Source organism: Phodopus roborovskii, unplaced genomic scaffold, assembly GCF_943737965.1.
Source record: "Phodopus roborovskii unplaced genomic scaffold, PHOROB, whole genome shotgun sequence".
Lineage (NCBI taxonomy): Eukaryota > Metazoa > Chordata > Mammalia > Rodentia > Cricetidae > Phodopus > Phodopus roborovskii.
In genome coordinates this window covers 18,086,524-18,110,076 of record NW_026126409.1, presented here as the reverse complement: position 1 = coordinate 18,110,076, position 23,553 = coordinate 18,086,524, and the positions used below count along the sequence as shown (strand labels likewise).

Genomic DNA, 23,553 nt, shown 5'->3' with positions numbered 1-23,553 from the left:
TTTGTTGCAGTTCACAAATGAATGTAAAGGGCTGGGTGCAACTTGCAGCCAAGGAAGGCCAAGGAAGATTTCAAGTTCTAGTCCAGCGCGTGGCACACTGCGAGACTTTCGATAAGATAATAACAGTACAAAGCTAGAGCTCAATTTAAGGTTTTGCTTGCAAGCTGTGTAAGGAAGCGAGATGTAGTCACAACCCACTTCAGTAACGCAGCTCCAAAGAGCAGATGTGAACATGCTCTCCTCAGGGACGTTCTGAGCTGTGTGATCGGTGAGCTCACCAGCAGCCATCTGCCGTCCTTTGCCTTACTCGGGGTTGTGTCTGAAGACTTGTCCCAACTTGTCATCCCTAGTCCTGCTAATAGCCTGAAGGATTCAACGTTCCCGCTCCGCCCGCGTCCATCCAGCTGGAAGAGCATTATTTGACTTTCGAAAACCTCACGCCCAGGGCTGCCAACTCTTAGAGACTCCGGGACGGCCCCGCCCCTCGACAAGGCCCCGCCCCTCCGCGCTCATTGGTCCATTCAATCCACGCCGGCGCCGAGGCGCGCACAGTACGAGATGGCAGAGTCCAGGAAACGCTGCGCTGGCCGGGTTGGGAGCAACGCCTTGCCGGTGCCCCGGGACCTGCAGCTGCCCCCGACCAAGAGAGACCAGCCGGCCTTCAGAGGTGAGCGGCGGCGCGGGGCCTGGGCCCCTAACCCGCCTCGCGCCCTCCGGAGAGCCTAGGCCGCTGGCCGTGGGGAGCGCGCCTCGCTGGAAGTCGGGGGCGGCGGCCGTTTAGCTCGGTGGTCGGGGCTGAGGGCTGAGGGGGGCGGGGCCGCAAGGACCCCCGACTGCGCCTGCGCGCTGGCTTGCTCTGCTCTAAGCTCGGGAGGTGAGGCTGGCGCGGGGCGGGCAGGGGTCAAAATTTGGAGACTAGTAGTATTTGGTCTCTACGGCTGTTTCTTGTAGACTGGCTTTCTGGAACCGTATTGTCGAAATGGTGATCCCTAGGAAACTGGATTGTTTTTCTGTCTGTCGGCTATGTCCGTCCGTCCGTCTGTCTTTCTGGTACTGCTGAGGATGGACCGCCCTTGTTCTATCGTAGAGTTTACATCCTTAGTCCAGAGTCTGGACTCCAGAGAATGTGTTCTTCTTACTCAGCAGTTGTCAGCATCATCCCGGTTAGGTTTGTGCCAGCTAGACACAAGCTAGAGTTCTCTGAGGGGAAAGAATCTAAATTGAAAAATGTTTCTGTAAGATCAGGGTGTAGGCAAGTCTGTAGGACATCTTTCTTTTCTTATGTTTTTATTTTTATTAGATTTTTGGTGTTTTGCCTGCATGCATGTCTGTGTGAGGATGTCAGATCCCCTGGGACAGGAGTTATAGACACTGTGAGCTGCCATATGGGTGCTGGGAATTGAATTGAACCCTGGTCCTCCGAAAAAGCAGCCAGTGCTCTTTAACCGCTGAGCCATCTCTCCAGCCCCTACCCCCCCCCCCGTTTTTAATCTCTCCCCCCACCTCTGTCCCCTCCCTTCTCCTCCCTTTCCTCCCCCCTTCCCTTCTCCCACCTCATCCCCTCCCCTCCTTTCCCTCCTCTCTTTCCTGCCCTGGAACTCACTGTGTAGTTCCAGGCTGGCCTCGAACTCAGAAAGATCCACCTGCCTCCCAAGAGCTTGGATTAAAGGTAGTGGGCCACTACTGCCCCAGGACATCTTAATTGATTCTTAAGAGATTGATGGAAAAGAGCCCTGCCCATTGTGGGCGTTGCCACCTCTGGGCTATTGGTCTTGAGTGCTATAAAAAAGCAATCAGAGCATGGCCTCCAGATTCCTGCCCAGATCAAACTGCTTTTGATCATGGACATGTGAATGAAAAGAACACTTTCTTCCCCAAGTTGCTTTTGGTCTGGGTATTTCATCACAGCAATAGTAACTTTAAGATAGCACCTTCTGATTAATGGGATCATTTCTCTAAATTGAGAAATTTCCCATTTCAGTGATATGGACATAATATATTTTCCCAGGGAGGAGTCACTCCACACACTTAGTGATTAGTTAAGGAGCATTTGTCTTGCTAATGCCCAAGGAAGAGCCAACCTTGAATAGAAGATTTCAATACCTTATGTGCACTTTAGGCTTGTACATTTTACATATGCTGTCATCCTTAAATCTCTTTTGGGTCCCACCAGGTTACACTTTGAACAGTTACACTTTGAACAGAGCCAGGAGAATACAGTCTGGGCACTCGGGCAGGTGGGAGATTGACACAGCAAAGATAATTGCCAGATTGTTTAAGTATATCAGTGTTACTCTTTTCTGAATAAATTGTTCTCGTGGTGGAACTATTAAACATCTTTTTATAAAGCCCCAGGTTAAAATTCTGTGTAATAGGGGACTGGTCACTCTGAGCCCTGTTGTTTTCACCACCTGAGAAAGTGGCTTCGAGGTCAGAACCATCTGTATTTGATGTGGTTCTATCAGGCCCCTACTCGAGTGATATTAAACTGGCGCCAGCAGTTGAGAGTTGGAGGTACAAAGGCCTAATACAGTGGTTCTCAACCAGTGGGTAGTGACCCCTTCAGGTATCCTGCACAGCAGATATTTACATTATGATTCGTAACAGTAGCAAAATTATAGTTATAAAGTAGCAGTGAAATAATTTTTATGGCTGGGGTTCTCCACAACTATATTAAAGGGTCACAGCATTATGAAGGGCCCTGTTAGAGATAGTAACTAAGCTAATTCCAGTAGCCATTCCAAGAATACCAGGGGCTCTGTAGGGTTTCCCTTCTGTTGGCTATGCTTTCCTCTCTGTTTTACCATGTTTCTAACTAGCCCTACCTAGTTACCACAGTAATAGCACTCTTTATTCAGATAGGCATATAATCTCCTTTTCTCGGCAGTTAGTAGATCTATGCCTTTTACAGAGTTATGAGGCTTTATTCATTTTCAGAAAAATATATCATCTACAAGGACCAACTATTACTTGGATGCACAGCTAGGCATAACTCATTAAAGAAATCAGATTTTCTTTTTTTTTTTCTTTCTTTCTTTCTTTTTTTTTTTTTTTTTTTTTTTTTTTTTTTTTAACAAACCTGTTATTACCAGATATAACAGAGCTAGTAAAATTCTCTGTGTCAAAGTCAGGTCCGTGGGAGCCATGGTGGCTAGCCCTGGTAGTCAATATCACCATGAGTCCAAAGAGAGGCACAGGCATTGTGGTGCCTATCTCCAAATGTCTCCTGCTGGATTCCTCAAGCTTCTACAGAGTGCAGTGGCTTTCAGGTTTGCAGTGGGAACAGGGCTGAAGAGCTGTTTTCTATGAGAGGCTGGTCTGGGGTGACTGTCACAGACTAGGTTTCCTCCTCAGGTAGGATGGTGCCTGCAACTCAGTGTTTAAAGGAGTGCCCACAGTTGAGCCAGCTGTACTGACTGGCCCTAAGACAGGCTCTGTCTTAGATTATCTGGAACTCTTAGGACTGGGGAAGGGTAATATTGGAGTGGGGACGGACGACTCCTTGCACAATTTGTTGTTGATCTGTGGGACTGGTTTGCCAAGAGATGGAGAATTGAAAGCCAGGCTAAAGGGCCTGCCCAATTGAACTGGCATGCAGGCCTCACACTAGTTGGGTGACAGGCTTAGTTAAAAATTCCCCCATTGGCAGCATCCTCGGTCACTTCAGGAAACAGTGAGTGGAGAGTCATTGCTGTTTACTTCTGTTGCTTAAGACACTTAGGGATGCAGATGCTGAGATCCTCCATTGGGTGAGAGAATCCACCTGCTGTCTGTGGAAACATGAGGGTAATTCATCTTCCCTCTAGAGGAGGGAGGTTTTCTGATCTGCTCTGCGTAGTGGGAGGCTGGGGCAGCAGATCTGGCAACTCTTACTCCCCATGTATTCTTCCTCTGTAATGAGGCTAGCATGCATTTACTCTGGTGTCTGTCCCATCCAGGGAAAGGATAGACTTCATCCTGCCATGTAAGTGTATTGTAAATTTGACCCATTTAGTTCTTCATAATTAGTTTTTTTTTTTTTTAATGTACCTGATTTTGAATAGTATTTTATATTAAACAAACTTTGTTTTTAAACTTGTTTTGAGTTACCTGCTTAGGGATATCCTTTGACAACATATACATAAGACTGTACTGGGAGATATAACTTGGTCTCTTCCTCTCATCCTGTCTCTGTGAATGAATCACATTTGTACTTAGTGTGACTACAGACACAATTCTGGGCACATAAAGGACATTTAGTCATTTTATTTTATTTTGAGACAGGGTCTTTCTACATAGCCCTGGCTGTCCTGGAATTCATTATGCAGACCAAGCTGGCCTGGAATCCACAGAGTTCTCTGCCTCCCCAGTGCTGGGACTAAAAGGTGTGCATGACCTACCCAGTCATTTAATTACATAAAAGGTGACTGATCTCTAATTTTTATGCTCAAAATTACTTTTGCTTTAACAGTTTACAATAAGCAACTCTTAACAACATTAGGATTTTATAAAATAAGGTAATTTATCCCTGTTAAAATTTCTGAGCCTTAAAAATGACAATTTTTTAAGATTGAAACTCTTTTAGTACCAAAATACACTTTATACAATAAATGCAGTCCACACAGAAACTGGGAACCCCTTTGACCTGTAGGTTTTTTTTTTTTTTAATCTAAGTCAATTTATATTTTATCACAAAAGTACAATTATAGTCTAAGTCTATTTAACCCAGCTTTTATATTCAGTAGTTCATTTTATCACAAGAGCATGATTATAGCAGAGATCAGGAGACAGAAGAATAAAAGGTGTACAGTCAGTTCTTAGCACAGCTCTGTATGATTCGGTGTCTCCAGATAGTTAAAGCTGGACATAGTTAGCAAAGACACAACTGACAAGACACACATCTTTAAGTCAGCTTTTGTTGTTAAACGCATAGGAACCGCAGATCATTTTAACCATTAAGTCTATAAGTCCTGTTCGACATTTCAGACCTCTGTGGCTTGGCTTCAAGCTTTTATGGTTTTGTCTCTGTCTTTATGTAATGTATCCTATCTAAAAGAATTTAATCCTTATTAGAGATATAACCTCAAATGTATATCTTAACTTTTTTTTTTTTTAAGAACTCATTGAAAGTTGAGTCTCATCCAGAACTTTAGAGATAGCAATAACTTTGAATGATTGAACCCTCTGTGTAAACAAGAATAAACAGGTTGGGGATAGAGTCCTCAGTGAGCTAGACATCTGTAATTGTAGTTTTAACAAATCATTTTAAGTCCTGGAACATCCAGCTATCTTAAGCTTTACATGTAAATTGCCTTGACTTGACAATTTAAAAAATGGGCATGGTGGCACACACCTTTAACCCAGTACTTGGGAGGAAGAGGCAGGCTGATCTCTTGAGTTCCAGGCTTGCCTGGTCTACAGAGCGTTCCAGGACAACCAGGGCTACACACAGAAACCCTGTCCCCCAAAACAAAGGAGCAAAAATAAATAAATAAAATAAATAAATAAATAAATAAATAAATGCCATGAGACATAACCACAACAAATTTGTCATTTGCTATAAGAAGTTTTCCCTAAAAGGGGTATTGTGCCCCTCTTCCCCTTAGTTTTTCCCAGTCTTTATACCCTATCTCCAGATACCTTGAGGCCTTATAAAATTAGGGCCTGGTTGCATACAGCTAGCTGGAGGAGTGCCTCTCTCAAATTAGGGTACAATGACTTTGACTCTCCTCCTTGAGGAATTAATAACTTCTGTCAAGTCCAGCTATAATTATTTTAACAGGCACAGGTGGAGTTCTGAAACACATGCAGCATATAAAGAAAAATTAAATCCAAATCACACACATAGGGTAATGCAATAAATTAATAACACCTGTGAATGTACTGTTAAAGCATTAGACCCTGTGAGTTTCCAGGTAAACTGAATGAAAAAGAGAAGTGAAAAGGAGAGGAAAGTACATGACTGCTCCTAGGTGTGATGGAGGAGGAAGTTTACTGTCCTCATGTGGGAGAGCAGAGTCAGAAGCAGGGACATCTGGGAGAGTGCAGAGTGGATCTGGACAGGCTGAGCAGGGCCTTGCTGGGGAGAAGGGAGAGAAGGCAACCAGGTGAAGCAGCCAGGAGGCCCAAGGTGCTAGAGAGAAAGTGTAACCAAAATGTCTGGACTATATAGGCAAGAGCCTCTAGGGGAAGGGCAGCCCAGCCTCTGGGCTGGAGAGTTCAGGGTAGAGGGCAGGGTATGCTAGCCATACCCTGTAGCAGGTAGGGACTGAGGGATGCTGGGAGAACCTTACCTGTTAGCACGTGAAGCTTTACATTCATAGTTACATTATCTAACAGAACTTCACTTAGGGAAGCCTGTTAAATCTGTTGCTGGAGTAACTGCTGAGATTTTAGACAGTGGGTCTCTTTTATCCTCTCCATGTCAAGTTTCCCATTGGCTGTTTTTATTATAGGCAATAGGAGCCTCTATTGGAAATGGTTTACCTCTTAGCTGTTCTCCAGCTGGCAAAGGAGTCCCAAGAACAGAAAGACTCCTGGGAAGAGCGAGCATTTGGACTCAGCATAGCTCATCTCCAGGCTGCCTCTAGAGATGCACAGCTAAGCGGCTTTCTTGCCCTGAAAAATTAGCTGTGCACCTTGTGGCCTCTCTGAGGTGGGGCCCCTGGTCTCCTTGGGTGCAGAAAGGGAAGTGAACCCTGCTGCAACTAAAGCTCCTGCCCAAGAGGATCCAGCAGCCACTTTACCCAGGCAAGCCTCAGTGGAGGGTACTATATGGTTCACTTGTGACCTTCGAGAGAAGCCCTTCTCTATTTAGTCATGTCAGGGTCATTTTCTTGTTCCGAACAGGATTCAAAACTTTCCTGCTTATGGAAGGAGCCCCAAGTCTTAATTGGATCTTTTGTTGGGGGGGGTGGATCTGTGGGCCAGCAGCTCCAATCTGGGGGCACAGATGATGTAGGCTTTAGGGGTGAAAGTGAGTTTGCAGTCTAGTTTATCCAGCTCTATCCAGCTAAACAGGCAGCTAATTTTGTTCAAGTTCTTCTTGCCTTGCCCCCATATGGGTAGGAGGGTCTCTGCAACATACTAGAGTTCTTCTGCAGACAAACAAGAGACAAACATCACTCACATTTTCATTCCAAGGTTACAACATTCCCTACATTGTTCTCTCTCTCTCTCTCTGATGTTGTTTTTTGAGGCAGGGTTTCTGTGTGTAGCTTTGGAGCCTGTCCTGGAACTCGCTTTGTAGACCATGCTGGCCTCAAACTCACAGAGATCTGCCTGCCTCTGCCACTGAGTGCTTGTACCACCCGGCTCCCTCCATTGTTTTCTTAATGGAAAACCTACTTGTTGGCTTTATCAGAAAATTTCCTTAAGGCTTGATCTGAGCCCTCCTCTACCCCACAGAGTAGGGTCTGGTTGAGATGGGGTAGGGGCAGTCTTGGCATCTTTGCTTGTCCTGCAGGTTTCCTGCTGAGTTTTCCTAACCAATGATCAGTTGACTGGAGAGTCTGGAGTGCCCTTGAGAGGAAGTGCTAGAACTCTGTCAGGGAGCATTCTACTCCTCCAGCCATCTGAGCAGCACAAGGGGCTGGCGTAGGACATCTCACTAGGGACCTCCATATTTAGTACAGAAATAACATGCCTTCCCTGTGAGGAATCACTCCACACACATAGTGAAAGCTCTTTAAAAGAACTGGCCTTGAAGAGCACATTTCAGTAGCTTCTGTCAATGGTTGTCAGTCTTCCTAGTTCTGCAACCCTTTAATACACGTGACTTTACTGCTGTTATTTTTCATAATGTGAATATTTGTGTTTTCCTATGGTCTCTGAAAGGGTCATTAGACTCTCCAAAGATCTTGTGACCCACAGGTTGAGAACCATCAGTGTATATACACTTCAGGCTTGTACATTTTTACATATGTTGTCATTACCAAGTCTGCTTCAGCTCTTGGCTCTAGGTTACACCTTGAATAGTTTAAACAGAGATGGGAGACTTTGTGTCTGGCCACTTGGGCAGTTGGGAGATTGACACAGCAACAGATAATTGCCAGAATTATTTCTTAAGTACATCAGTGTTATTCTTTTCAAATAGCTGTTACCTCAGGCCATCTTGCAAATTATGTTTTTACTGATAAGAGGACAGGGGACTTTTATGGCAGACCAGGACTAGATTGATGGTTGTGACCCTATTCTGCCCACCTTGAGCAGCCTGTAAAAGGGATGCCCTTTGTTATGTGATTAGAGCCAAAAGGCTGGTCCATTCTAGTGAATAAACATTTACATCTTAGCATCTTAAATCTTACTTCTAACCTGCTTGGTTAGCCTCCAAACACCTTGGGGTGTTTTTTTTTTGGGGGGGGGGTGGGCAGTGCTGGCTTAGCTAAATTCTATTTTGTGTGATTTAATGTCTCCTAAGCAAATCCATTAGCAAATCCTTTATAACATCAGTTCTATTAATTTGAATTACTTTTACATCAACCATATTTGATGTTTTAACTAAAGTTGACTTTGTTACTCCATCTTTAGAACAAAGAAAACAAAAACTCAAGGAATATCTGTTAATACGAAAAACAATGTTTCCATACAAACAAGAAAATCAGATATCCAGGTGAGGTCAAGTTTAATTGCATTAGAATTGTCTACTAAGAATCTAACATGTGCCACAATTTAACTTTTACTTTCCTACTAATTATATTTAACTTTAAAAAACTGAAAAAAATTTTATTAACACTTAATACAGTTATGGTTCTACACATTATTACTTCAACACATAATATTTAAAAGCATTAAGGGGAATGGAAATGCATTTCAGTAGTAGAATGGTTGCCACCAAAAGCACTACAAAAGAAAAAAGCACTATGACAGTTAACCTTCTCTTTTGGCATCAAGTCTTCAAAAAACCTGTTATATATTAATACTTTCAGCACATCTGAGTTTGTATCTGTAGCTACTTTATGTGGGTGATGGCTTTAGATCATCATTTTCTATATATGTTCAAACACTTAAAGGGAAGCAATTAAACATTTTTAAAATGTATTCTGTGTGTATATTCACTTGCTTACCCACCTGTGCTGGTGCATGCAAGATACAGTACACATATGCAGGCCAGAGTAACCTTCAGGCATGTGTACTCTGTGAATCAAACTGAGGTAGTCAGGCTTGGTGGCAAGTAGCTGCAACTGCTGAGCCTTCTCCCTGATTAAAGAGAAGGCAGAGTGTATGTATGTGTACCAAGATGCTGACTTGGAAGCTGTGCTGTGCCTAGCGGTCAATGTTTGGTTTTGAGAGTCTGCATTCTAAATACCCTGACCTCAAACTTGAATTCCTTCTGTCCTCAAGTATAGATCATAGATTGGTACCACAGCAGCTAGCAGCTGTGGTGGGTAATGTCATGTGTCTTATAGGCTGCAATACCCACTTGTTTGGTCAAACAGTAGCCTAGATGTTGCAGTAAAACAATCTTTTAAGGACAGGCATGGTGGCACATGACTTTAATCCTAGCAATCGGGGGCAGAGGCAGTCAGATCTCTGTGAGTTGGGGACCATCCTGGTCTACACAGCGAGTTCCAAGACAACCAGGGCTATTACAAAGAGAAACCATGTCTCTAAAAACTAAAACAAAACAGAAGAGAATCTTTCAGGTATGATTAATATTTGAGTTTGTGACCGTGAGGACAGCAGGTGGCCCTCAGTGTAGATGGACTTCATCCAATAGGAAAGCAGAGTTTGAAGATAATTGTACTCTGTATTTGTTAGGATTAAAGTTTCATTAGCTCTAAAATACCAGATTTTGTCAGATCTACCAAATAACACATTTCCCCACATTTTAGCATACTCTCTGAATTTGTGGATCTGTTTTAGAATTACTAGAATGTCTGACAATATTTTATTTTACACAGAGTTATTATTTGCTAAGGGATCATCAGATACTATACTAGTTTATAGCTAAAAAAAATAAAGTTGGGCTAAGGCTTTAAACCTGTCTCATTTCTTCCTTTAACTACACAAAACTTATTTGCTGCCCCGATTTAAAATTTTAAAATATGAGACCTGGACTGTAGCTTGTAGTAGAGCATTTGCTTAGTTGGTACACACAAGCTCCCTTCCTTCGCTAAAAGTAGATCTCCTTTGTATAGAACTAATTAATTTTTTTTTAAAACTAATAGAGAACAGAAAGTGATGACATCTGAAGATCAGGTTCAAGAAGGGAAGAAAGTTCTGAAACACAAAACAGAAATGGTAAGATATGTGTCTTATACTCTGACCTTTCCTACGTTCTTTCCTTCGTTCTTTAATGAAGACATGATTTCTGAAATACTGATTTCTCTTAACTCTTGTAGGCTGATAAAGAAAATATTGGAAACACGATTGAAAAAAACTACATTCCATTAAAAGCTGATGAAGCAACCAGTTCAGAAATACACAACTTGAAGAATAATATTCAAACTGTGCAGTTATTATCAACTAGAGATGATTTCCAAGGTCAGACTATGGCATCAGACCAGGCATGTCACCTTAAAGAAAATAAAAAGATGCAAACAACTGCAGAAAAGCCCAAACAGGAGGCGAGCATGCCTAAAAAACGAGTGCTTGGCTATTATCATGGCCAGGTTGTTCAGTCTAAGATTAATTCATTTAGAAAGCTTCCAAATGTCAAAGGTGAGAGTCCTTCAGAAACCAAGAAACTTCCCCCCACTGTGTCTAAAGCCACAAAGGCTCAGTCTGTGCCTGTAAATGCCATCAGTATAAGAGCCTCAAGTGTGACTGCTACCACCAAGATTGTAAACACTAAATCTGTGAGCACTACGTCCAAGAACACACTTGTGCGACCACCTATTAGAAACCTCCATAGTAATACCCAGGGCACTATGAGACAGGGCTTGGGCAGGACCCTTGCCAATGTTACAATCAGAAAAGGGCCTCTTGGAAAAGAATTACAACGGTCAGAACCAGCTGTAACTGTTGTCAATACCCGGCCTTCTCAGGACACAAAAAGAGATAAGGCACCATCAAGAAGTATAACATCTGGAGGTGTAGCCAGGACTCATTTTTCTAATACCAGACTGACAGAAAAGTCAGAAAATATGGACCAGCGCAGATACACAGTAGCAGGAGCAACTCTTTCTAGATCGGCTCAGTCCAAAGAAACCACAGAGGAGAGAAAGTAAGTAGATGAAACTCACTTGGTCTTCTTGGTTTTTAATAGAATACCATTTGTGAATTTAGCTTATAATTTCCTTGAATGTATTAGAATTTCTTTAATCAATTATTTTCTGCCACATAGACAGATTTATATATGGAATAATAAGTCCAAAAATTTACCTTTAAGTGTAGTTTGCTGGTTGCTTTTGAGCTCAGTTGAACACTAATAACAGTTGATAAATACAACTTAGCCATTTAAAATGCATTCTTTGGTTCTTTGAGAATTTATTTATTTTTATTTTCATTCTTCTCTCAAACATTACATCCTGATAGCAATTTCCCCTCCCTCCATGCCTCCCAATTCTTCTCCCCACGTCCCCTCTCCCCCACATCCACTCCTCTTCCATTTCCCTTCAGAAATGAGTAGGCCTCCTAAGAATTTGTGTGAGAGTGCATTGGATCCCCTGGAACTGGAGTTACAGGTGGTTGTGAGCCTCCTCATGTTGGTGCGAGGAACCAAACCAGATCCTCTGTAAGAGCAGTAAGCACTCTTAGCCTCCCAGCCATCTCCCCAGCTCACATTCTTGGATCCTTTGAACGTATATTTGATCTTGTTATGTTCAAGAGTTTGCCTCTGCAAACAAATACATTTTATGTCCACCAGTTTAGAAACATGTATAGACTTCATGTTTTCTTGATTGTATATGGGTGTTTGGCATGTATGCCTATGCACGTGTGTTCTTGGTGCCCACAGAGGCCAGAAGGAGGTGTCAGGTCCCCTTGAACTGGAGTTACAAGTGGTTGTGAACCACCGTGTTGGGTGCTGGGAGTTATGCATACCAGGGTTCTCTGGCCAAGCAACCAGTGCTGCTGAGCAATATCTCCAGCTCCAGATTTGAAATATACTTACTCCATTTAGCAGGATGCTGTCATCAAAATCAAAGTAATGTTTATGTACTGCTTCTGCTTGTAGAGCTCCAGTGACTGAGTGGAGAACTGGCAAAGGAAAAGGGCTAAAAAGGCCTCCTAACTTAATAGCTAATCAGTCTGAGCCAAAGGGACAAAGGGAAAGCCCAGTTGGTTCCTTTTGGACTACCATGGCAGAAGAAGATGAACAGAGATTATTTACTGAAAAAGTAAACAAGACAATTTCTGAATGCCTGAACCTGATCAATAAGAAGGTAGAGTCCTTTTTTAAAAATATGTATGGCTGTTTGCCTGTATGTATGTCCATGTGTGTGCCTGATGCCTGCAGAGGCTAGGAGTGGGTGTCATATCCCTGGAACCCACTTTGTAGATGTTTGTGAGCTACCATGTGGGTGCTGGAAACTGAACTCATCCCCTGGCAGAGCAGCCAATGTTCTTAACTTCAGAGCCATCTCTCCAGCCTTCTAAGGCAGAGTCTTCATTTTTGTACGTTTTTATAATTTAGAAATGCCTTTTAAAGATTTATTATTATTTATGTTTGCGTACTTAAATAAATGAGTTTATGTGTACCATATTGGAGGCTAGCAAGTGTTGGGTCCCCTGAGTCTATAGAGTTTGTAGTCAGTTGTGAACAGCCCAACATGGGTGCTAGGAACCAACTCAGGTTCTCTTTGGAGCATCATCATCAGTGCTCTGGCTGCTAAGCTGTGTATCCAACTCCCTCTATCAACTTTTTATGTTGTTCACTGTTCTAGTCAGATTACTAGTTTATAATTTGTAGCTCACACATTTCATTTCTTTGTATTTTAGGGATGCCCAAAAGAAGAAATTTTAGACACATTGAATGACTTGATTCATAATATTCCAGATGCCAAAAAACTTGTTAAATATTGGATATGTCTTGTTCGTATTGAACCAGTCACAAGTCCTATTGAAAATATTATCTCAATCTATGAGAAGGCCATTCTGGCAGGGGCTCAGGTAAGATCAAATTTTACTGATCTCCAGTTTTTCATTGTAAACAATTCTCAGTTATTTTTGAGCACATTGTAGTGTAACTTGATAAGATTGAATATTTAAAGGCCACAAAAGGACCTGGAATAGGTCAGTAGTAGAGCATGCAGACACAGGGTTCATTGTGTGAAATGAAGATTACGTTATGCATGTTTTCCAACTCTCTAAAACTTTTCACTTGTGTGCCAAGGGTTATGAGACTTTAGAAATAGATAAAAGCTAAAATGTAGGTCTAATGAAACTGTTTTAGCGCAAGATATCCTCCTGTACATTTCCTGTGATGGGCCACAGAGGACATTACATAAAGTTATGTCGCTGGCTTGGTGATACAGAAGTGAGAGCTGGGGCTCTAGATAGACATTGTAGACAGAAAGAGGCGGCACTGAAGTGTAAATTGGAAAACCAGAACCAAAACTGGCCAAGAAATTGAACACAGAACTGATGATTTTACAATGAATTCTGAAACTAGGGCTGTGAACCAGGGCTTCCACCGTACAAACCATCTTGTATTACCAAGCATGGTGGTTTTGATTTCTATCAGGTAATTAAATTTGAACACTTGAAATACATTGGGTTGACCAACCTTAAGATATCAGAAATAACCGTGCAGGTGGTGGCATGCTTTTAATCTCAGCACTGGAGAAGCAAAGGCAGACATATTTCAGTGAGTTTCAGGCCAGCCTGGTCTACAAAGTGAGTTCTGGGACAGCCAGGACTGTTATACAGAGAAACCCTGTATCGGGGAGTGAGGGGGGATGAATTTAACAATGTGAGACAAAAATACAACTTGTACTTTTTTAAAAGAACTTTTAAACTGTATAGTCAGCTATTGAATAGATGATAGCTTTCCATTTGTTCATTAATTTGGTCCTATCAAGCAAGCACTAGTAGTTATCAAAGGCCTAAAAATTGGGATTATTTTTCTTTTAATGATAAAATTCTGTGTTCTAAATTCATTTTTCATAGTAAATGTTTAGTTTAAAATTGTAAAAATTTTCAGTGTCTAATATTTTCTCTCTCTCTCTCTCTCTCTATATATATATATATATATACTTATATATGTTTACATGTATATTTTTGACCATGTAAACTTCTTTCTTTGTTCAAAACATTTTTTAATTTAAGCCTATTGAAGAGATGCGACACACAATCATAGATATTCTAACAACAAAGAGTCAAGAAAAAGTTAATTTGGGTAAGTTTTTCTTCAGGTGAATTGTAATTTTGCTAAAATCTACTGATTCAGGTTTCCTTTTATCTTATTTAACTTTCTTTTCTTTATTATGTAGATTATAATTATATCATTTCCCATTTCTCTTTTCTCCTTCCAATGCCCTCCTATAACTCAGGGTTTTGTTATGATGTCCTTGACCCCTCTGGCTTCTACAATCCTTCCTCCTCCTCTTCAGCAGGATTCCACCAGCCCAGCCCAGTGTCTGCATCTGTTTTAGTTGCTGGATGAAGCCTCCCTAATGACAGTAGGGCTGAGAACCAATCTATGAAGGCATTGACTGTTTTTTTTTTCCCCGTTGTTTAATTCTATCCTCTGGGTCATCCAGCTTGTGGGTCCTGGCACTCCAGGCAGTGTTAGAAGTAAGCTTACTTTCATGGCATGGGTTTTAGGCTAGACTGGCCATTTGTTGTCAACTTCCTTAGTCTTTCAAAGCAACCCTACCCCAGCAAGACAGACTATAGGTCGAAGGTTATGTGCCTGGGGTTGATGTCTCAATCCCTTCACTGGTCACAGGAGGTGGGCAGTTCAGGCTACATACCTGCTATTGCTAGGAGTCTTAGCCAGTGTCATCCTTGTAGATGGCTAGCAGATTCCCTTGAACTAGGTTTCTACCTGACCCTGAAATATTACTTCTTTCAAGTCATCCCTGCCCATGCCTAATCTACCCACCAAATCTCTTACTTCCCCTTCCTATGGAGATCCAGGCATTCCCCTTTTGAACCCTCCTTGTTATCCAGTCTCTCTAGATCTGTGGATGGTAGCATAGTCACCTTTACTACTTTATAGCTAATATCCTCTTGTGAGTGAGTATATACCATATATCTTTCTCAGTCTGGGTTTCCTCAGTCAGGATCATATTTTTTTTCCCCATTTCTATTTGCCTGTGAATTTCATGATATCCTTGTTTTTAACAGCTGAGTAGTAAGTACTCCATTGCTTAAAAGTGCCACATTTTCTTTATCCATTCCTCAGTTGAGGGACACGTAGGTTGTTTCCAGGTTCTGGCTATTACAAATAAAGCTGCTATGAACATAGTTGAGCTAAGTGTCCTTATGGTCAGATGGAGTATCCTTTGGGTATATGTCCAAGAATGGTATAACTGGGTCTTGGGGTAGATCAATTGCTAATTTTTTGAGAAACTGACATACTGATTTCCAAAGTGACTGTATAAGTTTGCACTCCCACCAGCAATGGAGGAGTGTTCCCCATGCTCCACAACTTCTCCAACATGAGCTGTTGTGTTTTTTATCTTAGCCATTCTGACGGGTGTAAGATGGAATCTCAGTCATTTTGATTTGCATTTCTTGTATAATTTGGCTTCTTTGTCGAAAATCAGGTGTCCCCAGGTGTGTGGATTTATATCTGGGTCTTTAATTCTATTCCATTGATCTGTCTGTTTTTAATGCCAGTATCACACCGCTTTTATTACAATAGCTCTATAGCTTGAAATCAGGGATCAGAAGTTTTAATGTACAGGATTGTTTTAGCTATCCTGTTGTATTTTGGCTTTGGTTTTCTATATAAAGTTGAGTATTGTTCTTTCAAGGTCTGTAAAGAAATGTGTTGGGATTTTAATAGGGATTGCATTGAATCTGTAGATTGCTTTTAGTAAGATGGTCATTTTGTTAATCCTACTGACCCATGAGCATGGGAGATGTTTCCATCTTTTGATATCTTCTCCAATTTTCTCAATTTTCTCTTGTCATATAGGTCTTTTCTCTTGCTTTTTTTTTTTAGAGTTATACCAAGATAATTTACATTGTGACTTTTGTGAAGGGTGTTCCCTGATTTCGTCCTCTGCCCATTTCTCATTTGTATATAGGAGTACTGCTGAATCTTTTTTTTTTTTTTTTTAATCTTATATCCAGTCATTTGACTAAAGCTATTTATCAATTGTAGGAGTTCCATGGTTTATAGATCGAGTCCCAGGACAGCCAGGGCTGTTACACAGAGAAATCTTGTGTTGCTGTCTTAGGATAGCTGGCTCTGGTGGTGCCATATTGCCCTGGCTGTTGTTGATTGTATTCTATTTATTTATTTATTATGTATACAGTGTTCTGCCTGCATGTATCCCTGCAGGCCAGAAGAGGGCACCAGATCTCATTACAGATGGTTGTGAGCCACCATGTGGTTGCTGGAAATTGTACTCAGGAGCTCTGGAAGAACAACCAGTGCTCTTAACCTGTGATCCATTTCTCCAGCCCCTGTTGATTATATTCTTACACTGGACTTTAGGAATCTGGTTTTGGGATTATAGGTCTAGACCCTGATTGGGTTGATTGATTGATGATTGATTGATTTCCTCCTTTTTTATTGTTTTGGTTTTTTGAGACAGGGTTTCTCTGTAGCTTTGGAGGCTGCCCTGGAACTTGCTCTGTAGACCAGGCTGGCCTTGAACTCAGATCCACCTGTCTCTGCTTCCCAAGTGCTGGAATCAAAGATGTACACCACCACCTCCCAGCTAGATCCTGATTTCTGAGTTTGTCTTTGTTGGAATGGTGCTTTGTTTCTTGTTTTCTCTTTCCTTTTTGGTCTTCTAGTCTTTGGACTGGATTTCTAGTGGCCAGCGTGACTTCTGACCTAGTAGGGAGTCCCGGTGGTTAGCTTGGGCTTTGGTACAGTCTTTGTTCTTCTGACTGGTGTGGCCTCTTTTTCTGACTGTAGTCTGTACCTCTTCTTCTGACTGCTGTGGTCTGACCTGTCATGACTTCTATGATCTGCACCTGTCCTTCTGACTGCAATGGCCACATGTGTCCTGACTGCTGTGGTCCGCACCTATCCTTCTGACTGCTGTCAGCCTGTGTTGACATAAAACTAGCTAGTACATTCCTTTTTATAGGTGCCAACAACCCTTTGTTCTTACTTCACATAAATGTTTATCTCATATAATAGTTAATTGTTCTTCAACTGTGTCTTTCATGACACATAATCTTAAGAACTGGGATGGTTTCATTCTTAAGTTTGTATCTGTATTAAGTATTTGTTAAACCCCTGGCATTAGGAAAAGTAATGATTAGGAAATGCAGTTTGGTTCTGTTATTTTGAAATTTTAAGTTTAAATCTTTAAATTTTTTTTTTAATAGGAGAAAATATTGAGGAGGCTCATGCAACTAAGGGACATACCCAGGAAGTCAAAACTGAAGAAACAAGTGTCAATCTAGAACCAGGAAATCCAGGAGAGGAGAATGAGGATCAGAAGAATGTTAAAGTTTGTGAAAACAAGGGAGACAAAGAAACAAAAGATCCAGCCAATGATTGTATAACCCCTGATTCAAAAACTGAAGCAGGTTGCCTAATTAGATATAATGTATCTTCTACACCATGCTTGCAAAGGTAAATGTTTAAAATGTGATTTGTTCTCATGCTCCTGGGATAATTTTGTTTAAGAAAATGTTAATGCTGATAGTCAAATCCAGACCCATGATTGTAATGGCTCATGTGTGTAATTGCAACACTGGGGAGACTGGTTGCTATGGATTGAAGTCCAGCCTAGACTACCCTGTTTCAAACAGCAAAACAAGAAAAGAAATTCTCAAAGAAGTAGAAGGTCATTGGGACATTTCTCCTTTTGGTTACTGAATTATTGTTTTTTTTTTTCTCCTACATGGTGCCACTTTATAAAAGCTAGACTTGGTTTCCACCACAGGCCTCACCTTTCCCTGGGCATTCTTTTAAAGATTTGTTTTTATATGTATGGGTGTTTGATCTGTATGTGATCTTTGCACCACATGGATGTAATACCTACAGAATCCGGAAGAGGGTGTTGGACTCCTCTGGGACTTTAGCCAGTTGTGAGCTCCCTGTCATGTGAGGCTGCGATTTGAACCTGGACCCTTCCCCCCCAAGCATTTCCTTTCCTTTCCTTTCCTTTCCTTTTCTTTTCAGCGCCCACGTGGAGTTTATTGGTAGAGGGGAGAGAAAACAGGGTATAGCTGGTGGCCAACCAAAGCAGGAGAGAGAGAGAGAGAGAGAGAGAGAGAGAGAGAGAGAGAGAGAGAAAAGAGAGGAAGAGAGCAGAAGAGGGAGAGAGAAAAAAGCCTCCTCAAGCATTTTCAAAATCAAGACATTTTTGGTTTACATTTATCACTGTAGCTGTAGTGCTTGGAACTGAGAAATCAGGCTTTTTTTTTTTTTTTTTTTTTTTTTTTTTTTTTTTCAGCTATTCAAGTGTCTACAGAATGCATATTGCTCTCTTCTAGGAACTTATATTATCTCTCCCTTTCTATAATACAGTCTGTCACATGGTTGCCACCTAGAAGTATATTATGTGAAACAGTTAAAATGTAAGATAAACACTTGAACATGTCTTTGAATTTGTGAAATAATTTTGTTTTTCAGTATGAAAAAGAAGATGCAACATGGTAATAATTCCACATTTAAAGAGCTGAAGTTTCTCACACCAGTGAGGCGTTCACGACGCATTCAAGAGAAGACTTTACAACTTCCAGATATGTTAAAAGACCATGACCCTTCTGTGTCCTCACTGGAACAGTTGTCTGAGTTGGGAGCGGATGCTTTTGTTTGCCGCCCTAATACAGCACTGTGCCCCCTGTTCTCTGAGACTGAGACTGACACAGCAGGAGAGAAATAGCGCTCCTGAGAAAGGAGGGTGTTGTCTTATTCCAGTGGTGGTTTGTCATGTGCTTTTATGTAGGTTTGAAGGTGTCCATGTGCCTATGTACAATACAGTGAACTACTGTTTTTAAAATGTAATGTTAGTGTCTTCATTTTACTAGTTACTTATAGAAGTGAAGCATAATTTGAATATGTAGTCTATATAAATTTATATTTTACATTGACTTTGTACCTAATATGTTTATAATAAATACCTGTATAATGTTCCAATGACATTTTGTTTATTGACTTAGTTAATGATGGAACTGATTTTAGGACCCTTCTCTGAGCTACAGTTGGCTGCAGTATGGCATTTATTTCGATAAATGTGTTATGTGGGTTTGGAATGTGGTCCCTATAGAGCACTCTCCTAGCATTGCAAGGCTCTGGATCCTTAGCATTGTAAGAACAAATACTTTGGCCACAGTAATGGAATCTAAACTTTGCCTTTGAAATACATTGCTAAATTTAAATTTGCATTACTTACCTTTCCTGTTGTGATAAAATACCTGACAGAAAGAAAGGAGAGTTTATTTTTGACTGTTTCAGGATGCAGTCCACCATGCTGAGGCAGGCATGGTAGAGGAATGGGCCTGTCTGCTGCAGGGGACAGAGTGAACTGCTTCTGGTGTGGGTAAACCCAGGGCAGTTATAACCTTCACAGGCTCCCTATTTACCCACTCACCAGCCTTCAAAACAGTGCCTCAGGCTGGAGATCAGCCATTCTAAACAAGCTTACTAGGGATCATTCATATTCAAGACTTGGTGATGCCTGGGGACTGAAAGCTTCATGCATGCTAAGAGTGCAGTGTATGGATGAGCCACCTGCTCACCCCTGGTCTCATCCTCTGATGTTTAATCTATGCAGCTAGACTTGGTTCTCTGCCACAGGCAGTCTGCACCACTCCCACCAGGGCATTTTTTAAAATTAACTTTTTGAGATTTTTTTTTTTATGTGCATGAGTGTTTTGCCTGCTTGTGTATCTATGCACCACTTGTACCTGCCGAAGCCCGAAGAGGCTATGGGACCCCCAGGGACTGGAGTAACAGATAGTTGTGAGCTGTCATGTGGGAGCTGGGAATTGAATCTGGGTCTGTTCCTCCTTTGGTTGCCAAGGTAGTGGCTCACACATTTAATCCCACCCGAGGTGGCAGATCTGTGGTTTCCAGGCCAAGTCTGGTCTTCAAAATGAAACCCTGTTTAAAAAAGCAAACAAACAAACAAACAAACAAAAAACCAAAACGGGGAGGTAGGGTTGTGAATACTGCTGTCACTTGTAGACAGAGGCCAGAGATACTGATCACAGTGCTGAAGCTGAGGGACCCTGAGTTAGATTCCTCTCCTCTCTCCTCAGTGTTCTTTAATGGCATGCCAGTCACCCTCACTCAGCCCGATAAAGTGCCTCATATTTCAGCAAGGGGCCCCTAGGTCACCATTTCTCTTGACTATCCTTTGCACTGTATCTGCTTGTTCTCTGGCTTCACTTACAGTTCTCCAAGTGCTCTCCCCATTGTGACCTTCCAGAGCAGGGTCAGAAACAATAACGATAAGCAATAAAAAAAGAAATAAAAATAAAAATCTAGTGGCTACTATTTTGAACAGAAAAGGGAGTAATTTGTTTAAATATACCTTATTAACCACATGGGTCCTGGGAAACTGAGCCCTGGTCCTCTGTAAAAATAGCAAGTAGTCTTAACTGCTGAGCCAATCTCTCCAGAGTTCACTCTGGGGAACCCATGAATTTATTGGGCTTCCTTATACAACATAGGGGTTACCTATTAGGTGAGTGGGCACTCCTCCCTGCACCAGCCAGCTCTGGAAAGCCTTACCCAGCAGAACTGAAGACTTCCCCATAGCCATGTAAATGGAGCCTGTGCTCTGTAGTCTTCTCTGACCTATATATACTCTTAACCCCTCCCCAGGCTAAGTACAGAGTTGCCAGGTGGTAAGGAGAAGTTCAATACTCCAGCACAAGAATCCAGAATCTCATGCCTTATGCTCCTCTATAGGAGGGGGAGCCATCAGCAAACTCATCTGGGATGATCTCAAGGGGGACACTGGCTCTGAGGACAGCCACTCTCCATGACCTTCTTGATAGATGAGATCATAGTATGTCTCCTGAGGCTTGTTGGATTGTAATCTAAAGAGTTTGGTGGGGGGGGGGCGTAAGATATCTTTTACTGGAAATGGGAGTTCCTGTGAAATTCCTAGGAAATTGCAGGGAAAGGAGAAAGATCATACTAGAAGGCTGTCTTAGGGAGAAAACTCTCTTAAGACAGTTGTCAACATAGCTCCTCTGCCTGAACAAGCAGTTCTAAAAGGAGGTCATAAATTGCTTAAGAGTGTTTTACTCTGCATGTATCCTCTGAAGCTGTATCAATTTCCTCATAGCCAGCTCCTCACACACTCCTATTAGAGCCCTGATGGGCTCCCTCCCCTTTGCACAACTTCCAATCCCAAGGGAAGGTGGATGCTAATAATTAAGTCTCACCTGTTGAGGGCAGACTTTGGTCTCTCTCCTGCCTTTTGTTCCTTTATTCTGCATCCCTAAATCTAACACTTGCGACATAGTCTTGGATTGCCTACCAGGGACTTGCTATTTAGATCTAGACCAGGATGGCCTCCAATTCTGGATTTTCCTTCCTCAGACTTTCGAGAGTTGGAATTATAAGCAAGTGCCATCAGGTCCTGATACAACTACAATCTTGATGACTTTTTACTATGTAAGGGAAGAAATACACAGACTTGAGAGAGGAACGTGGATTTCTCCTATTTTTCACTTTTTCCAAGGTCATACGGTAAATGCTAGAAGTGTTGTTCCTGTGCAATTTCTGTGGGCTGCCCGCCTAATCTGGAGCAATAACTCAAATTACTGGCGGCACAATCTCAAAATTTTAGCTCTATTCTACTGCAAGGTGGCGCAACAGCTTTAAGACTGCCCCTCCAGGGCCAGGCTACTCTGGGAACAAAGCCTCTGGCCAGAACCAATTTCCTCAGCTCTCAACTAGAAACACGCCCCTCTGCCACCAGGTCCCGCCCACCCCCGCCCCTCCACCAACCGGCTAGATGGCTTGACCACCAGGCCCGCCCACCCCAGGTCTCTCCCCGCCCCCTCACCGGCCCCTCCACCAACCGGCTAGATGATCTGCCCACCCGGCCCCGCCCACCCTAGGTCTCTTCCCGCCCCCAGCCCCGTCCAATGCCACCACCCTGTGGAGAAGAGTCGCGCGCCACTGGGCGGTGGGTGAGGAGAGCGGTCCAGGCCAGCAGCGGTGGAGAGAGGACTCGGTGGGGCCCCTCGGCGGGGTCCTAAGCCACCGGTGCGCTCACGCCTGCTGCGGGACCACCGGGAAACGTGCGCACCTCCGCCGCGGTTGGCTGCGCGCGCGCGCGGGTCTCGGGGTGCGCATGCGCGCCGCCGGAGATCCTCTATTGCAGCTGGCGCGGAGCAGCGGCGGGCGTGACTTTCTCGGAAGAAAGAGTGTAGGAGGAAAGTGGGTATCCAGTATATGTGCCCCGGGGATCGCTACCTAAACCGCGTGGCCAGTGACCCCCTGACCCCGCATCTGGGCACTAGCGAATCATGTTAGCTTTTTCTCCTTTTATTTTTATTATTAAACACGTAATTGGTTATAAACATGGGAAGGCAGCCTATCCAGGCCTGCGTTTATGGGTGTAGTATTAATATTAAACACATAGAGATTTAAAAGTACAAGTGTGGTCTCAGCCAAGGAAAGCTTTGTTGCTCATCAGTCGTTTTCAGTCTTTAAAGTCCTCAAGCACCCGAAACGGGAAAACAGCGAGTGAAACTAGAGGCCGGTTAAGCTGTGAAGGACTTAATTGTTTTCCTATAGTTTTTTTGGTGCTCGGGTAGGGCAGTGGGGACAGGCTGGAACTCACAGTGTAGACAGGTTGATCTCCGACTTATCAGTGCCTCCTGGCTATGATTCACCATCTTCTACCTCCTGAGTATGTTCAAATACCTCACTTCTGGAAACCATACATGGATTTGGTTATATGGAGGATTTATTGCTATAGTCTCCTGGTAAATCTGTGATAGACTGGAAGGCTTAATGTATTAGTTGGGTTGTTTTGAGACAGTGTCTCACCATGTATGCCTGACTGGCTGGGGACTCCTGGGGATCATCTTGCTCTGCCTCCCAAGTGCTAATATTAAAGACATTCACTACCCCATTCCAGCCACAGACTGGAAGCTTTACAATACCCTGTAGAGTTTGATCTGTGGTGTTGACATTATCTTTTGTGCTCCATAGTTTACAACTTGTGTGTGGTTTAAACAAATAAAACAACAAAACACCATTTAGCTTTGTGAATATCAAGTAAATTCATCCCAGTGAAAAGTCAAGTAAATTCATTCCAGTATTTTTCCTGTGATGAAAATATTGTATCACCTCTAAGTGTAGTCCTCTCTCCCAATTTCTCCGCCCCTTCCCCCCTTTAATGTGGTCCAGGGCCTTTAACATGTTAGGTAGTCATCGCTTTCTTAAGATTGTGCTTACAGTCATAATTGCTTCTTGTGTAGTTCATGTGCCAGCAAAAGTGTATTAAAAGTCTGTCTGCTTTTGTACGGAGACATTGGAGTCAGACTGTGTTTAAATATCCCTTTTGAGTCCTATAG

General features: G+C 42.5%; 1 protein-coding gene across 1 annotated transcript; it reads left to right on the top strand.

Annotated features, from left to right (window-relative positions):
* The first annotated feature begins 512 nt into the window (after positions 1-512).
* Ckap2 (cytoskeleton associated protein 2) lies at positions 513-19,147 on the top strand. Its single transcript, XM_051182092.1, has 9 exons — positions 513-667; positions 8,509-8,590; positions 10,149-10,221; positions 10,323-11,146; positions 12,098-12,305; positions 12,862-13,032; positions 14,191-14,260; positions 17,383-17,632; positions 18,638-19,147. The coding sequence occupies exons 1-9, from the start codon at positions 559-561 to the stop codon at positions 18,888-18,890; spliced, it is 2,040 nt and encodes a 679-aa protein (XP_051038049.1). The 5' UTR covers positions 513-558; the 3' UTR covers positions 18,891-19,147.
* Positions 19,148-23,553: the final 4,406 nt, after the last annotated feature.

What these genes read in the sequence shown, in the direction of transcription:
- Ckap2 (XM_051182092.1), top strand. Translation starts at nt 559, where the DNA reads ATGGCAGAGTCCAGGAAACGCTGCGCTGGCCGGGTTGGGAGCAACGCC. An exon ending in AGACCAGCCGGCCTTCAGAG is followed by an intron (nt 668 to 8,508) that starts GTGAGCGGCGGC and finishes CTCCATCTTTAG; the next exon opens with AACAAAGAAAACAAAAACTC. An exon ending in TGAAACACAAAACAGAAATG is followed by an intron (nt 10,222 to 10,322) that starts GTAAGATATGTG and finishes TAACTCTTGTAG; the next exon opens with GCTGATAAAGAAAATATTGG.